This window comes from Macrosteles quadrilineatus, unplaced genomic scaffold (assembly GCF_028750875.1).
Source record: "Macrosteles quadrilineatus isolate MER2022 unplaced genomic scaffold, UCM_ALF_1.0 Scaffold_1__1_contigs__length_201487025, whole genome shotgun sequence".
NCBI classification, from domain to species: domain Eukaryota; kingdom Metazoa; phylum Arthropoda; class Insecta; order Hemiptera; family Cicadellidae; genus Macrosteles; species Macrosteles quadrilineatus.
The window spans coordinates 22,217,098-22,236,820 of NW_026542594.1; the positions used below are offsets into that span (position 1 = coordinate 22,217,098).

The 19,723-nt window shown below is 34.5% G+C and overlaps 1 protein-coding gene across 4 annotated transcripts in view; it reads right to left on the reverse strand.

Annotated features, from left to right (window-relative positions):
* The window catches only part of LOC129004972 (choline/ethanolamine kinase), a 52,054-nt gene extending 41,985 nt beyond the window's left edge, over nt 1-10,069 (reverse strand). For 2 of the 4 annotated variants that reach the window (XR_008491788.1, XM_054433704.1), the window contains exon 1: nt 770-855. Coding sequence is in view for 3 of the 4 variants with exons in the window: in XM_054433704.1 (XP_054289679.1) it covers nt 770-832 (63 nt within the window). In the remaining variant the exon portion in view is untranslated. Of the gene's footprint in view, nt 1-769; nt 856-7,017; nt 7,228-9,863 lie in introns of those variants that run through there. The other 2 variants (XM_054433711.1, XM_054433716.1) reach the window with 2 other exon arrangements.
* Nucleotides 10,070-19,723: the final 9,654 nt, after the last annotated feature.

Here is a 19,723-nt window from a genome sequence, read left to right on the forward strand (position 1 = left end):
TACATTATGACCATATGTATAATTTTGCATTACTTTTTAATGAAACAGCTGTTAATATTTAAATTGTGATTTACTAAATCTGTCAAAATGAAGTATTTGCAAAGGTTTTTTCCTGATTTCAAAATCGATTTTCTTCTGCATCGTGTCATGTTTTGCAATATAATGTTGTAATGTTGTAATGTGATAATGTGCAATCCAAATCAGTGGATAATCCTAATATCCCAGTAACACTAAAAATTATTTCTTATGGAGTTACAGTAACTTATGTCTATTGTGTGGGTTGGTTTCTGCCTTTTTTACCACTTCTTGGAGATTGTACATAGGCGTGTTGCACGTAGATGATATTCTTTGGCGTATTGCATCCGTAGACGATACTTGGGTTGGTGTAACTATTACAATGGAAAAAAACGAGAAATCCTGGACAATTTGATATAGGCCTTCTAAAAATTAAACTGAATTAGAAGAAATAGAAATAATGTTTTTTTTCCCATTTATAATCGTTATTATAGAGAACCTAATGGGGCTATGAGTGGGAAACATTTGTAGAAAACACTAAAAAACAAGATCAGCTTTTGAAAAAAGATAAGATATTAACAAACAATTTTGATTATATATAACTGTTGTGTACATCGTGAATATTTCCATAATCTTTGACTCGACTTTTATAAAGTCATCGGAAATTATGACCGTTATTCGTTTTAAAATAACACCTGTAATGCTTCGCAATTGCTCGAATTCGAGCAACAGGTACACTAGTAATATTACTTACAAAATTGATATGTAATGCCGACACATCCCTGACTATTTCAGCCAATTCTGCCAAACAAGCCATAGTGCAAGAGAAAAAAGAAAATACCCCGACACCAGCTGATCGACACTGACACGGCACGTTTTGAATACAAGTTGATAACAGTGTAAAATTAGCTAATCGCTCGGGTTTCCCCTCATGACTCCTGGCAATTATGGTAAATTTTAGTCTATCTTCCTGGTTACTTTACCCAACTGAAATAGGCCTATTATGAAAATCCTAGATTAAAAGTTTAAACCCAATTAAGGTAAATTTCGGTCCACCTTTCCTTGTTGTTCTACCTGACTGAACAACTATGAAAATCCTAGATCAAATATTCACCCCAGTCAATCCCTTTTACTGTACCAACAAATTACCGAATGTATTAAAACAGAATCGTACAGATTATACTCACATGATTGTAGCAATTAATGGGCGTTGAAACAACCTTTTTATCTACTAACAAGAAGATAAAAGTATCAGTGCAACCTGGAAGTTGTGTCGAACCTTGAGCTTTTTAAAAGATTGCTATATGCCAAACCATAACAGTAAGTCATCTGTTTAGTAATAGCGCTTTGTTTTCATTTCAAATATAGTTAATTTGGTACATTTTTAATTTTCAATTCTGCTTTTTCCAAATTGAAACAACAAAACTTTATTAATTTGCTGATCTGCAGAAACTATAAAAAAATGTCTAACTACTTTAAATCACAAACTTAATAAAATGTTGAGTTGATTTGAAAAAATTCTAAATTCAAAGCTAATATTTAAAAGGATGGATTGTCATTGTATAACGTTCAAACTATAATTCTTGAGCTGTCTCACGACAACCAATAAAAAATATTGGACTGTTGCACGACGTCCAAATCTCATCGTGTCCAAAAGTACAGTATCTGCAATAAACATAGTATTTCTACAGTAGACTACCTCTTATCCGGACTCCACGGGACCGAGGCCACTTCGGATAACGGTTTTTCCAGTTAAACCGACGTCCCCCAAAACTAGTTAAAACGGACCGTTTAAATACTGTATACATATTTTACTTAAATTTAGAAAAGCATTGTATTTAGACACGTGATTACTGGTCTCAAATCTTTAGCACAGTTGTTTCAGTACCACCAAGTTCCTGCCGATTGAGTCCGGTTAAATCGATGTGCTGATAAAAATTGTCCGGTTAAAGAGATGTCATTTCTGCCGAGTGTAGTCTGGTTAAAAGGTGTCAGGATAAGAGGGAGTCTACTGTAGCCTACTCTGGACGTCATGAGATTGGTCGTCACAAAGAGTGCACTTTGACTTAACACTCTATAAAAAATAGTAGTTGCACCAAGTCCAACCCCATGATGTCCAAAGCTTGTAGAAAGACTATGTTGCTTGCAGTTACTGTACTTTTGGACATGATGAGATTTGGACATCAATACTCTTATTTAAATAGCTTAGCCTATTCCCTATGCAGGAAATTCACATAGGCTATATTTAGCCCTTGTCTATTGATACGTCCACGATACTTTTTAAATTCCTACAATCTTAGTGTTATTAGACCTATTACTATTACACACAACAAATTAATTTTATTTTAATTTTTAATTTTATTTATTTATTTATTTATTTATACGGTAAACACCATTTTTACAGTCAATAATACATGAGAGGCAAGTTACAAGATAAATATTTATAAATATATATAAGCCAGATACAGATTCATCTTGCTAGACAATAGTAAACATGCATAAACATTTTTAGAAAAATAACGATACCAGTAACCAAATCTAGATAACAATTGATAAATATTTTATTTTGACACATTATAGTGAAAAATAATAAAGTAACATTTTGGGTATAGTGTTTCTACATGATTTGTTATGTTAAGTCCTTCCGATGGTTTCAAGGGTTGATCCAGAATGAACAACAATGTCCCATTGAATACTTTGCTATTGCAAGGATTTGATTTAAATATTGTTTTAATTACATCTCAAAAACCAACAGTTAAATAAAATACCCCCGCCGCAGCAAACCTGAAGACTAGTGAATTTCCATTTGCTTAATTAGATTTTCAATTACTTTATTTTTAACAAGTACCTATGTTTGCTGCTATAGGGAGGGTAATTAAGTGTGTTTTTTAGAAAAAATATTAATAGCTTAGTATATAAATGAATAAATTTCCTAAGTTTGATTAAAATTTAGCCATAAACAAGCAAACTAGGCTATAACAGTTAACTTATTCTCCAAAAGAATACGTGTTAATTTTAAATTTAAATTTTTTTTAATTTTCTCCATAACCAATAACCGTACAAAAACACTTCAATATACTTAATTGATTTTTCTTACTTTTTAAAATGGATTAGACCACGTACGACGATCATTAGGCTAACATATTATTGCAATTTTGTTTAAGTACTGCGATTGTAAACATTGATTATTGGGGTATTATATCAGTGGTTTAAATATTATACTTAACATATGCGATTGGTTAAAAGCATTACACGACAGTTCTACCGTTTTTTATGTATTCTTCGCCAACAACTTTTGCTGTTTCCCAAATAATGATTTTAAAATGAGTCCTTGGGAAATATTTTTGCGCCTTTGGTCGTATCTTTTCCCGGTTATGTACATACTGACGCCAGATGAGTCAGGAAAAAGGCCATCGCGCAAAAACAACCACCCGCATCCAACTATTACCGCTCCCGCCGTTACCCCTACAACTGCCGTTACTACGTCAACATCTGTCACTACAGCAACCACCACTGCCACTACGGTTACCAACCGCGTGTCTACGGAATCAATCCTGCCGCGCACACCCTTCGACAAACCGCGCGTTGGGTGGATTTATAGACTGAGCAAAGAGGAGCTGCAGAATGAAATGAGTAAGTACAGCCTTTCTACGGCGGAGGAAGAGTTTTGTGGATTTTTGGCGATCACCATTCTCCACAATTCCCCGGACTGAACCCTACTGGACCATTGACCCTCCAAGTACCGGTACCCTTGATATCCCGTTAGCAAGTTATGTGCCGGAATACACGTCAAGGAACAAGCTAGGCTTACATCCCGCCCTTGACGAACGCGACAGTGTACGAGGGATTGTTGGGAAATTTTATGTTTTGAGGGTCAAAAATAAAATAAAAAAAATTTTTACCCAATAAAACCCCGTTTCCATGGTCAGATCACGATAGTTCGCGAACTCGTTCGAATAAACATAGGTTTACATGTTTGTACCAAATTTAATCAAAATCGGATAATTTTTGCTCCAGTTATGATGCAAACGGACATACTATATCTATATCTATAAAAGAGGAACTATGTATGTGTGTGTGTATGTATATACGTTATGGACTCCGAAACCGCTCGACAGATTGTAATGAAACTTTCAGGCATTATTAAGCATCTTTCAAGGATGGTTCGAGTGAAGTTTGGTGCAGATCTGTCAAAAGGGCTCTGCCCCAGAGGGTTTTAAGTGGGCCAATGTCCGACTTTTTGATCTACAATGTTTACAAATAAATATAATTTAAAAGCAGATGTTTACTTTCACCAACTGTTTTGTACGTTTGAATAACTACAACATTCTGTATTAGCATTAGTCATGATTTGAAATAGTCCCACAGTGTTTCTACAGATTGCAGCACAGAAAACTATTTTACTTTTAAATAAGTCCAAATGTATTAAACCCCAATCGCAGCACACCTGTGCACTTAACAACGTTTAAATTCTCCAATGTTAAATATTAAAACATAAAAACCTTCATAAAAGTACTGTATTATAAACAATAAAAGGGATGAATTTTTTAAATGTATGACAACAACTAATTTGCAACCAAAAGGTGAGTGAGCGTAGCGAACGAACATCAACCTGGAGGCGAGTAAGCGTAGCGAACGAGCTAACCTGAAAACAAGTGAGCGCAGCGAACGATTTCCAACCTGAAGGTGAGTGAGCGTAGCGAACGAACTTCAACCGGGACGTGATTGAGCCATGCGAATACTTAATGAAGTTAAACGGGGCAAAGCCCGTGGGTACAGCTAGTATATATATATACAGGGTGACCGTTAAGTCTTAGGACGACTTTATAACTTTTAAACGACAAACGATATCACAACCACATTTGGTATACCGTTACTGGAAATTGTAAGCTACTTTTCTGTGTACATGGTGGTCCGATATCACCTATGGGGGACGGCCCGTCGGGGGTCAGAAGAAAATCTTTAATGGCAGCCTATGTTGAGTTGTACATCATTTTAAAGGTCTACTTCAACTGAAAACAATGCCGCAAACCGCACTTCAAAAGGTTGATCCTGCGCAAAATGGCAGATGTTCAAAGATTTTAAAAATTAGCCAATTTCTTTAAATTTAAACACTTTTTTAAATCTTTAAACAACTGTCATTTTTTAACGGGTGGTCCTTTTGAAGTACGGTTTGCGGCATTATTTGCCAAAGAAAATCACCTACCAAGTGAATCTCCAAGAAGTGGTAAAAAAGGCAGAAACCAACCCAAACAATTAATAGATATAAGTTAACTCCATAATAAATAATTTTAAGAGTTACTGTGATATTATGATTTTCCACTGATTTGGTAATAGAACATTATATTGCAAAACATGACACGATGCAGAAGAAAATCAATTTTTAAATCAGAAAAACCCATTGCAATACAGTACAGTTGAACCTCGTTTGTACGTACCTCGATAAAACGAATTCCTCGATAAGACGAATTTTGTTTAATCCCCTTGACACTTTCATATAGGTCAATGCTAAATACACCTCTATACAACAAAGTAATTAAGTTAAAAACCTCCATAAGACGAATTTGTTTGTGACATGGGCTAGGACTGATTAACCTCTATACAACGAATATTCTTAGCACAAAACCTCTACAAGACGAACGTGACCTCTATAAGACGAATTTATCATAATCTTAACCTCCATAGTACGTAGTTTTCAAAACAAACAGAAGCTTGTCTCAACATGAAACCCCCACCCATCCCTCCTCCTTCCTCAGTCATTGTTTGGAAAAACCTTGGAGCGAGGAGAAACCTCTATAAGAAGAATAACAGCAGCATTAAACCTCGATAAAATGACCCTCTTTATTAAGAATACCTCTATAGTACGAATTTTCCCCGTACCCCTTGAAATTCGTCTTATAGAGGTTCAACTGTACTTCATTTTGACAAATTCAATAAATCACAATTTAAATATTAACAGCTGTTTCATTAAAAAGTAGTGTAGAATTATGCATATGGTCGTAATGTAAACAAATCTGAAGAGGCAACTTTAAAGGCTCCTGGGGCAGAGCCCAAAGGGAATTTACCTCGTTCCTCTTTTGATGGCTCATCTACAGACCAAGACCTTTCTTTAGAGACTCCTACCAAGTTTCTACGCCCAGCCGTTCTCTCAAATTAGCTGGGACAAAAATCCTGTTTTCCTCCATAAGAATAACATGGGATGGGAATTTAAAGGCCACTGGGGCAGAGCCCCAAGGGAATTCACCATGTTTCTCTTTTGATGGCTCATCTACAGACCAAGACCTTCCTTTAGACACCTCTACCGAGTTTCTACGCCCAGCCGTTCTCTCAAATTAGCTGTCACCAAGAAAAACAGTTTCAAATTAATATATAGATATTATGTATATATATATATATAAAATTAAAATTATAGTTAACAAAATACCCTTTTAAAAAAAAGTTTAAAAAACTAAAAAAAGTGTACGTTGTTAACCATATTTTTAGACTAGTTTTATTATATAAGTAGCGCTAACCATGCAAGAAAATGTATATATATGGGAAGCAAATTTCGTCAACGTATAAGCTGAGTTGGACTGTAGATAAGTATATGCCGATGATTGATGTGAAACCTGTGCGTGCATACCTTCAATTTAAGACCTCAATCATGAAAATCGGTCGTGTACAAGAGCCAAACAGATCGATCTACAGCAATTGGTTCTCTCTAAGTTATTACTGTGATACATAATTTTTTTTACACTTTTTAAATATCCAACAAACAAATATTGCTGGGCAATATACAAATCCAGCAAACTTGTAAACGCATACCTATTTGTTTGGGTTTTAAATTGTCAAACAAAATTGGATGGTTTTTTTACATATTGCCAGAATATTTTTTAGCTGTTTTTTGGGGTGTCCTGAATCTGTATTTTATCATGAGAACTACAAAGCTATCTACTTATTTAAGTTGAAAATTACCAAAACAGTGACTTACTTAGGCCTAACTCATTGAGGACATGTGCCTACCTTAGGCGGCATTGTGCAGTGTGTGTAGGCTACTGGCAAACAATTATGGTTACCTAACAAAGGGTAGGTCTACAAAGAAGTTTGTTAACAGGGACTGGGTAGATGATCAACTACTTGTAGTTAGAAGTGAAACACTGGGTGACGATACTCACAAAACGTGAATAACAGTGACAGAACAAGGTAAACCCTACAATGACAATATGCCGACTGGGTGTTGACTGTGATCAATAAAACTTCACCCCACCCACCCACCTGACATGTGATAGGGGTTATAAAGTACCCTACCGGCATACCCAACTTTTGAAGTGCAGTAGGTCTATAGTGTAGCTAGAACCCACTAAACAGATTAATTAAAATCCAGCAACTAGCTTAGGCATAAATAAATATTAAGAATTTCAAATAATTAATTATTAACCTAACAATAAACTTTTGGTATGATTATAATATGTTTGGTTAGGTAATTTTTTACTATCAAATAGCTTTTAAGAAATTCAACCAAGTGGAATGATCTAAATTTAAAGTTTTGGGTTCCCGGTAATTATGAAACACTAGGTGAAACCCGTCGAAATAAAAGTTTGTTTTAAAGGCTTATACTAATTCATTTAACTTCGATAAATAGAGTGAAATTTAAAAAAAATTTAGCATTTAGCATTGTTTAATGAGTAGGTAATAAATAAGTGTAATGTGTAAAAACAATAATGTCTATAGTTGTATATAGTCTATCTGTAGTTACAAAATATGGTTTGATCATTCAATGAATAATATATTTTTTCTACAGTACGTCATAGGAGTTATTCTTACTATGCTAACTGGTTTCTCTTCTTTTGGAGGAATATATGAAGAATGCTTTTGGAGGAACCTTTAAATAGTATTAAAATCGTATTGGTGGATCTTTTGTGGTAAACACTTCAACGATTTCAACAGTGTTATGCAGCTTAAATCTATGTTTTTTTTAGAAAAATATCCCTTTGTTAACGCTCTATCTGGCGCTGGTCGATTTTCAACCACTAAAACGTGAGTTCTCAGTGGCGCTGGTCGATTATCGACCAAGACGACATGGGTCGGGTTTTTCTATTATTAAAATATAAAAACTGTTTTAAAGCCCAATAAATCTTAGACCATTAGAAAGATGAGATTCTGAGGATTCATTTCCATGCATAAAAAACATTATCCTGACTACAAAATCAGCTGTTTTTGGCAATTGTCAATTAAATTGTATACAATATTAGTAAATATTCTGAAACTACAATAAATTCCCTACAATTCCCTCTGAATCTAAGAGGTTGATTGTAAAAATAATATTTGGTTTTAAAAATTGTCATAAAAGTTATGTTTTCATAAAGAAATCTTAAAAATTTTACATACTGAAGTAAATTACTCAGAAATGTTAGAATTCAACTACAAATATATATTTTCAGAAAGATTTTTTATTTCCTATTGTACAGAATCATTTTATTTTCTGTTGATGCATTCTATTATTTCCTACATGACAAAAAATTTTGTAGTTTTTCAAAAAAGAAAATATGTAGAATTTATTTTTTTATAATTTTATTTTAATGAGCATTTAAAAAACTTTAATATTTCTACGTAGGAATCATATTTTAGACAACCTTTTACATTTAGATAAAATGTGTAAAAAATTATTTTGTGGTTTTCTTGTGGTTTGTTTTTGAAATTTCTAATTTGCATAATCCAAAAATTTGCAAACGCTAAAAAATTAAAAAATTAGCTACTACGCCTAAACGCATTGCTAAGAAAAAAATTATTTTATATTATTTTATCCCACATTTATCACTGAAACAGAAAATAATATCTGTGTACTTATATAGGTATTCACAAATAAATGTTCTGTGGTTTAATATATGGTACCACTACAAAAGGGCCAAAATATACCCGCCACTGGTGAATAAAATCAAGAGCCGTTGATTATAACCTACACTAAAGTCCACCAGTGCTAACCTTGGGCTGCACTTTACTTTAGGTCCTACACTCATTCGAATGAAAATATCGATCGATATATTGATTAATGGATTGTTTCATTCGATCGAATAATCGATATTTTTATTCAAATGAGTGTAGGTCCTAAAGTAAAGTGCAGCCCTAACCTTGTTTAAATTGTTGTAAATACGGTAATTATTATTGTTTTCATTGTAACTCCAAAAAAATAGGCTGGTTTTGTAATGCACTGTGTTTAAAGCTCCAAACAACTATGTTTAACGCTTAGATTTTTATCATTAATTTCAAATTTCACTTCCTCTTTGGTCCTTATAAATAAAAAGTAACAACAATCAACAGTTAACTTAATATTGATTGAAACTATCGATTCGATTAGTAAACCTTCATGCGATTTTTTCACCATCAGTAAGTTTGGTTAGTTAGGTTAGGTTATGATAGTTTTATTTTATAATAAAAATATTTAAAAATATAGATTATTAATCAATATTTTCAATTCGGTAGTTTCAATCAATATTAGCATAAGTTAGCCCAGTTAAGAAACTGTAGGCCTACCGGTACCCGATTCCTCCAAAGTAATATCGCTATTCGATATTGAAGATATCGATATTTGGATCCGATATTATCGTGATATCGATATTAGAGGCTGGAATTGTTATCGATATCTAAAATCGGTAGATTGCTGATATCGCAACAACCCTAGTTAAGGCTAGCCTTTGATGTGAGAACAAAGTACAGTATGTTTTGAACTTACCAGTTACTATAGTTTTATCAGAGAGCCTAAAATAGACTATAGAGGCCTACAAGATACCTAGGGCCTACAGTTTTAAATAAGCCAAGAACGAAATGAAATAGGTTAGGCCAGGCCTAGTCAATAAGTAAACAAAACTTACCTTGTTTTTTAGAACCATTTTCGTTTGATAAGAAAAACAGTTTTGCCGCAGATAGGAAAGCGAGAACAAAAAAAAATTTGTATTAAAAAAATACAAAATATGCTATCAACAGTTTAGTTAGTAACGCTCTATATTATAATATAGTAAACGGCTAGTCGAGATAACTCTTGACAACAATGACAACCTGGTTGACCGCGACCACAAAGTAAACTAAACAAAAATAAAGTCAACGTCAACTCAACTGAATAACCTGAAGAAGAAGAACTGTAACTGAAAAAGAAAGTGTGAAAGAAAAAAGGCAGTGGCTATTCGCAAGTCAACCGTGCGCCGCTACCTCACACGTCTGCTCCAAATGACGTCACATTATGTTCCTAAGCTAGTAACTGTTACAGCTGTTTTGGAACAGGTTGCACACAAAGATATCCTAGTATTAGGAACGGTAACGGTAGTGCCTCATTTTAGCCAAAATGGATGGAATCAACTTCGCAAAGAGAAAGGTAAACGAGTTCAACAGAGCCAAAAAGGTTATAAGCAATCAGAAATACACATTAGAAAATTTAATATAAGAATCTTAAAAAAATTAAGCCTAGGCCTATGTTAGCCTACTTGACCAATCACAGGCTGGGCCTATAAAACGTAGTGCAATTTTGGTAGGCCTATGTTAGCCTAGATAGCCCAGAAGTAGGATAGGCATTAGGGGAGAGTGGGGCACATTTGAACACTTTTTTAACTTTAATTTTTTATTAGGTGAATTTATGTGTTTTTAATAAAAACATTATTTACATTTTGTCGTAACATAAATGTTAGCTTTAATTTAGTTATTTTATAAACCCTCCAAGTTAACATGTTATTCTGCAATTAATTCTGTTTTCACAAAGGTATGCAAATCGCTCAAATATACCCCACTGGTGTGGTACTTTTGAATAAGAAGTGGGGTACAATTGAACTCACTAATTAAGTAAAATAAAAAATTTATTTTACATAAATTCTTACGCATGTGAGTTGATAAAAACAGTTCTTATTTCTATTGGAACTAATTCTTCATTTAATGTTTTAGATTCACATTATTTGTAGCTAAATGTTGCAAAGTTTAAAGTAAAATTGTATTCGTTCGCTGCACGTGCAGTTCTCACACTCATTGTTGGTTGAGGAAGCTTATAGTCTTAAATTATTATTATTATTAATAACTGTCTTGTATACAAAACAAATATAATCAGTTGGGGTACATTTGAACAACATACTTGACTTGCCAGAGAAAAACATTGTGTTCAAATGTACCCCTCAGACTCTGTTTAAATCTACCCCGCTAGGCACCATTTTGCAAAAAGTTAAATTAATTATACTTGATTTGTAATTTATCAAAATGTGAAATGCATAATTTGTATCTAAATATGTATAAGCCAAGATAAGGTAAATGGATCAAACTTATTTGTAATGTAGTTTTTTTTATGGAAAATTTACAAATCCCTACTTTGTCAAATATCCTAAATTGTGGTTTTTTTGCTCTATGATCATTTTGCCACAGGTGTGGCATCTTCAGGTTCCACAGTTTATATTACACTAGCATATAAGTGAGCTTGTTCGCATGGCTCAATCACGTCCTGGTTGAAGTTCGTTCGCTACGCTCACTCACCTTTAGGTTGGAGCTCGTTCGCTGCGCTCACTTGCCTTCAGATTAGCTTGTTCGCTACGCTAACTCGCCTCCAGGATGAAGTTCGTTCGCTACGCTCACTCACCTTTTGGTTGCAAATTAGCTGTTGTCATAAATAAAAAAAAAAATAATAGTGCTGCACCCTCTGTTGGTAATCCTTGTGACTTTAATGCTATTGAATATCATAGAACAGAACCAACTTGTTTAATTGAAACAGCTGTTAAGATTCATTAATTCCATTTAAATATGAGTACTCATAATGTTAAAATGGGAAACTCTATAGCCACTGGGGCGGAGCCCGAGCTAGAGTCCGATCAGAATAAAAACAACTTAGTTTTCCTATTTTAATGCCTAAAGAATCAGAGTACCAAAGTTCAGCCTCCTAGGTATATGGGAAGTGGGAGAATTAGTGATGAGTGAGTGAGTCAGTCAGTCAGTCAGGGCTTTGCCTTTTATATATTTAGATAACACAAGCACTACTTACAAATATTTACATTTTCGGTCGGATGACTGTTCACGGTACTGTCCACAAAACCATTCAGACCAAGAAATCCACAATTTTTCAAGAATCTGGCAACTATAAGGTAAACCAATTTATTAATTATTCGTTCTTGAAGCTGGAATAATACACAACTTACCACATTACAAACTTCTGACTACATAAATAAAGACAATACCGGTAATAGGTTTTTTACATACCTCAGTCAAATAGTCCAATAAATGATATTGCTCAACAGCTTACATGTTTCGTTGCGAAGACAACATTTTCAAAGCTTGCAACTCGTCAAAAACACATTTAAAACACGGACACGAACACAGAAAACATTAATACGGTACGAATACACGATAGACATTTAGATAGCGCCATCATTATGTCTGGTACTCCGTCTGCTACCAACCCCGCACCGCGCCGGACCAAATCAGTATTATGATAGCGCTATCTAAATGTCTATCGTGTATTCGTACCGTATTAATGTTTTCTGTGTTCGTGTCCGTGTTTTAAATGTGTTTTTGACGAGTTGCAAGCTTTGAAAATGTTGTCTTCGTAACGAAACATGTAAGCTGTTGAGCAATATCATTAATTGCACTATTTGACTGAGGTATGTAAAAACCTATTATTGTCTTAAAAATATATTCCAGGGGCCGAAAACATGAATTTTGATATAAATAAACTTTTTCTATATCCTCATAATTCAGCCTGTATCTGTTTTAAGAGGTATATAGATATGTTCTTTTGATGAGGTGGCTGCCAATTCAACTTCCATCTTTTGATGGCAGGAGACTTCAATATTCTGTCATATGATTTGGCCCACTCATCTTCAGATCCAATTGAAAGACTTAGAAGTTAGAAAAGGAATTATTGACCATTTGCAGTTTAACTCCAATCGTTGAACCAAGTCAATCATATTATGAACTGTAGAGGCATTACACTGGACTACTGGACATAATATTCAGCTCCCATCTCTCTGTAGTAACTGTCGGAGAAATAAATATGTGCACTCGAGTTTGAGCCTAAATATCTCTGAGATGAATTCCCCGATTTTGTTGAAACAAAAATTAAATATAAGCTGGTTTAAATACATTTTACGTGGTAACAATTTAATAAATTTCCTTTTACCAGAAACATTTACATAGTTGAAAGATCCTAAAAAGTACCGGTTTTTAAGAAACTCTGCACTAACACTGAAGTTTAAAATTTAATTGTAAACAAACCACTAAGCCAATCTTTCTGAAATTTTTATGGCTAATTGATAGGTTTATTGTTAACATTTCCATGCATTTTCAAATTTTTACTCACAATAGTTTTCATGCCGATGTTAATTTTTAAACGTATGCTAAAATCGTTAATAAGACGCTAAAAATTTCGTTCAAAATACCATCGTGTTTGTCGTGACACAAGAAATAACACCAATATGACAGATTTATAATGCAAACGAAGGCGTTTTTTAAACAGATTTATATTTGTAAACAAAAATTTCTCCCCGACTGGCAGCGGGTCGCCTGGTGTTTGTACGATATTTCCCAGCCGGGCGGGAGCGCGTGCGAATCTGCGACGTTTCCGATGTGTACCTGGCCACCACACTGACATTGCATCGGTATTCACTCATTTTCGAATAGATGTTACCAGTGTAAAAATCTAGACGACCTGGTTAGCTTGGTTAGTCATCTCTCATAGCGACCATAGTTCAAGAAAGGGGGGAGCTAATGTGTACATTCACATTCCATTCCTTATCGATATTCCAGCTTAACGCAACACTTCCCGGAAAGGGTGATGACCACTCCGATTTCTAGTATCAGTGTTTTATTTAAAAGTGACAACTTAAAGAAACCATTAAATTAATACTGGAGGAAAATATTTACTTGGCATTTAGCTGTTATAATTTTTTAACAAGCTCAATCAACACAAAATAAATTTTGGTGCTCGTAATACAAAGTACATTTTTCCTACCACCTTTTTGTAGTTAAACTTCAGTGTTAGTGCAGAGTTTCTTAAAAACCGGTACTTTTTAGGATCTTTCAACTATATAAATGTTTCTGGTAAACGGAAATTTATTAAATTGTTACCACGTAAAATGTATTTAAACCAGCTTATATTTAATTTTTGTTTCAACAAAATCGGATAATTCATCTCAGAGATTTTTAGGCTCAAACTCGAGTGCACATATTTATTTCTCCGACAGTTACTACAGAGAGATGGGAGCTGAATATTATGTCCAGTAGTCCAGTGTAATGCCTCTACAGTTCATAATATGATTGACTTGGTTCAACGAGTGGAGTTAAACTGCAAATGGTCAATAATTCCTTTTCTAACTTCTAAGTCTTTCAATTGGATCTGAAGATGAGTGGGTCAAATCATATGCCAGAATATTGAAGTCTCCTGCCATCAAAAGATGGAAGTTGAATTGGCAGCCACCTCATCAAAAGAACATATCTATATACCTCTTAAAATAGCTACAGGCTGAATTATGGGGATATTTGGAAAAGTTTATTTATATCAAAATTCATGTTTTCGGCCCCTGGAATATATTGTTAAGACAACAATAGGTTTTTACATACCTCAGTCAAATAGTCCAATAAATTATATTGCTCAACAGCTTACATGTTTCGTTACAAAGACAACATTTTCAAAGCTTGCAACTCGTCAAAAACACATTTAAAACACGGACACGAACACAGAAAATATTAATACGGTACGAACACACGATAGACATTTAGATAGCGCTATCATAGGCCTAATACTGATTTGGTCCGGCGCGGCGCGGGGTTGGTAGCAGACGGAGTACCAGACATAATGCCAGTGTTAGTGCAGAGTTTCTTAAAAACCGGTACTTTTTAGGATCTTTCAACTATATAAATGTTTCTGGTAAACGGAAATTTATTAAATTGTTACCACGTAAAATGTATTTAAACCAGCTTATATTTAATTTTTGTTTCAACAAAATCGGATAGTTCATCTCAGAGATATTTAGGCTCAAACTCGAGTGCACATATTTATTTCCCCGACAGGCGTGGACGCATTTGTGAAATCTGACCCTCACCACCCAGTTTTGTTGGCCAGTGTGAATTTCGATTTTGTGTATGATACAACCATATATACTACTGACCTTCAGGAAAATTTCAACACTCCTATTAACACAATGGGTGATATATGCGCAAAGTGCAGTCCACATAATTCAAACGAATTGGAAACCCCCCTTTTTAATATGGTTCACAAAATAACTAATTAGCCTTACAATTGAAAAAAAGAAAACTCATCGATGCTGCAAAAGCTTTTCCCATCCTTCTACTTATTATGAATTCAGCTGTCTCCGAGAACAATGCAAGGCGTTAGCCGCACCTGCTATAAGAAATAAGAATTATCTTGAGCACACAAGAAGCACTATCCCCAACAATACCAAAGCGTTCTGGGAGCTTTGTAGGGGTGAATCAAGAATCTCCCGGTTTTCCATCTCAGATGTCTGGGACAATAACACTACTACTACGGATTCACACGAAATGGCTGCCATGTCCTCCAGATTCCTCTCGTCAGTGTTCTCCCAGCCTGTGAATTTCCCCCTAGGTACGACCTTTGAGTTCGATAGTCACTATGTCCTAGAAGCCTCTTTTAGCTTCACTCCATCCGTGAAGTTTTGGACCACCTTTCCAAGCTGAACATTAATAAAGGGTCTGGTCCTGCCAGCCAAAATCCCACCATCGTCTCTAAAGCACTGTTGTGGGACCCCTCTCGTTCATCTTTAACTCTTAGAACATTTAAAAGACTTCATTGTAACTAGGCTGAATGTAATTTTAAGAATGATTATAACTATACTTGAAACAAAGCCATCAACACAAAAATCGTATATAGCGATATTACTAACTCAAAAATAGTGTTCAAAGAGGTCCTGAAACATGTAAAAACATAAATTACTTAACATTATATATTGAAAAATTTAATTATCTAAATACCCCCACCTCAGCAAACCTGCAGACTAAGCGAATTTCCATTTGTCTCATTGGATTTACACTAAAATGTTTCCTTGAAAATATCACATTTATTCCCTGTTTAAATATAACTAGGTGTGCAATGCAGTCGTATGCTTGCAATATTGAGCGGAGCAAGTATGGAATGGACCTTGTAACTACAGCCATGTTAACCGCTTAAATAGCCTATCTAGTATTAAAACTGAAATCTATCCAGTCACTACTGGTCAACGATGGATGCATGGTATAAAGATATATTAATCATTTTTTTAAGTAAATGCTACGTCTGTTGTAAATGGAATGTCTACTTACTGTATCCAAAGTCAATGCTAAATCTAGTTTACGTAAATGAGACGTCTCCTGGTCGAATCCTTATTCAATGGTACGTTTGGTTTACATAAATAATGGAATGTTTACTTGCAGAACCCAAAGGTAATGCCATTGACTATATAACACTACCATTTGTTATACGTAAAGGGGAAGTATACTTACAGTATCCAATGTCAATGGTGCATTTATATCACGTAAACGGGATGTCTAGTCTTCTTACAGTATCCGAAGTCAATGGTTCATCCGGTTCTCATAAATGAAATGTCTACTTGAAGTATCTAATGTCGATGGCACATTGGTTCACGTAAATGAAATGTCTACTTGCAGTATCTAAAATCAATGGTTCATCTGGTTCTCATAAATTACATGTATACTTGCAGTACCTATCCAAAGTTAATGATACATTTGGTTCACGTAAATCGGATGTCTACTTGCAGTATCAAAGTCAACAGTTCATCTAGTTTACATATATTATATGTCTACTTGAAGTATCCAAAGTCGATGTCTCTGTTTCTTGTAAATGGGATATCTATACTTCCAGTATCTAAAGTCAATAATGCATCTGGTTCACGTTAATGTAATGTCTAATTGCTGTATCCAAAGTTAATGATGTATTTGGTTCACATAATTTGGAATCCCTATGTGCAGTATTCAAAGTAAATTGTACGTCTGGTTCACGTAAATGAAAAATGTCTACTTGTAACATCAAAAGCCAATGGTTCATAATCCTTATTGGTTATACATTCTGTAGCAAATAATGCTCAACGGTATCAATCCGATTGTTCTTCCCTTTTGTTCTCTATTTTGCAATGTGCTAGTTTAGATGATTTATTGGTAAACACATGTTACTGCTTTTGTTTACCTTTTTATTGTTATCTTGCAAATACTGTCATGGCAACCAATTAGCCCATAAGGCCCATGTTAAATTTCTAAAAGTTTAAATTCACATAGGGAAAAGCCCTGTGGTCCGATTTGTACCATTTCAGATTTATACCTTCCCATGGTTGGTTACTATGACTGTGCTAAATTTCATGCAGATCGCTTCAGCCATTCAGGAGGAGTATTTGTAAAACAAAAGCAGGAGTGTAGTATAAGAGCTTCGCTTCGCTCCGCTCAACTAGTTTAATGAGTACTTAGGTTTGCTGCAACAGGGAAGGTAAAAATCTCCTCTTTTTGTAAAATGTTAATAATTTAGTAAGAAATAGATGCATTTTCCAAATTTGATCAAAATATGTTCATAAACAAGCAAACTACAACATTTCACTTATTCTCCATAAGAATAACATTGGAATTTTAAATTTACAATTTTTTGAAATTTTCTCCGAAACCATTAGGCGCATAATGACGCTTCAATATACTAAATTATTTGTTTTTTAAGCTCTACAAAATGCTTTGAAAAGAAATTGCAGAATTGTACGTTTTTTGGGTCAAAAATGGGAAAACCCCATTTTTACCCCATAAAAGCCCCCATAAACCCCCATTCCCATAGTCCGATCATGTTGGGTCCGCGAACTCGTTCGAATAAATGTAGGCATACACGTTTATACCAAATTTCATCAAAATCGGATCATTTTTGCTCGAGTTATCGTGCCAACGGACACACACACACACACACACACACACACACATACGGGGTTTTACCGAATACTCGCAAACACCTAATTGTGGCATCTTTCAACCTGCGGCCACCAGTGGATGAAGGAAGGTGGTAGAAACATGTCTGCATCGATATTTTTAATGAACACTCCATTTTAACATCTAACATTCCAGTTTTTAAATTGTGGCACCATGCCACAAATCGGTATATATCAACAGTGTGTGGACAGGATGCCACTAATGCGTTGTAGTGCTTGAGCGGTGTGTGCGCCCCCCCCCCCCTACTTCTCGCGTGCGCTGTTGCCAGTTCTCCGTTCTAGTTCCTTCATTCCGTTCTGTATTCATGTGGCTATGCTCTAGCCGCTGTAGCTCATTTCCCGCGCTCATGACGTCGTCTTTTATTAGTGTAAGGATTTTATATGAAGTTTTTTTCAAAGCTCCAATAATTTTTACAATTATTGGATTTAAAGTCAATGGACCAAATGAAATGTCGTGAGGATTACATAAAACTACATGCTATTTTGTTGATATTTTATCGTCACATTGTATGTATGGTTTACGAACTGAGATACTTGGAATAAAGGCCTTAATGTGCTGGGTAAATTATCAGTTTCATGGGAATCTATATATTAATTACGTAAGCCGATTTTTTGCGTCAAAATTGTGGGCGACTGGGAAGTCGTAGAACGACGTGAGAGGGCTCAAATTAAAGGGTCTTTATCCCGTGACGGCGGGAAAAATAGTGAAATTCCCAAAATCTTAACACAAAATTAGATATAACGTACAATGTTCTCCATAAGAATAGCATTAGAAGGCATTTACTGCTGATTTTTGTTTACTTCAATCCAGCTGATCGTGATTTTATCATTAGCAAGTAAGCTTACATTTGGATTACTCATTTGCCAGTCAATTCTGCAATGTAATGTATACTATATAAAACCAACTATATAAAGGGATAACGTTACCTTTAACAATCAAGACTTTTTAGTTATGTCAAAGTTGAAATCAATTGTTTTCAAGATTTAAGAAACGATTCAAGATTAAAAGAAGATCTTCTTTGTTTTTATTTCAAAACATATGTAAAAGATTTATTCCAATTTTTTTTTTAATTTACTAACATTTATATTTGAGACTTATTGTAGTGTTTAATCAATATTTTGTATGAAGTGGAATAACCTCAACGGTTACTCTTAGAAAACAATTTGGGAATAGAGATGAAGTAGGTTCGTACAGGTATTTAAACGAACCAAAAATACTTATGTCGTGATTAGTTTCGATAACTGGGTAATGGAACCATAACTAGCCGCAAAATAGTTGGTAATTAGACGTTGACTAGGCCCTTTTTTGGTAGAATATGTAAATCAATCGCACCTTTAGGAGGATTAACACCACATACTTACACTAGGCTAATAGTGGTTTTTTAATGTTGATCACAAACAAATTTAGGTCCAAGTTCTGTCAATGGGATGCCTTTACTTAAGAATAATTTTGTTAAACCTTTACAAAATGAGCATAGACTTAGAAATAACAACTGGGTAGGGTATCTCAACACACCATTTTTTGCCTTTTCTTATTTGACGAAGACAATTTCCAATACTGTATTTCAATCAGGGAAGCCTTTTTATCAGCATTAACCAAAAAACCAAAGCTACCTTAATAAACCAATATTTATTCATAAACATGTTTGCTGCCTTTAGCAGTTAAACTCAGGAATCATTCAAATTCTTAATTGAACATAACGTTATCAACAAAAGCAAACAAAGACAAACAACAAACTGTTTTGTTTTTTTTTTGCACAAAAGATATGTTGTAGTGGGATATC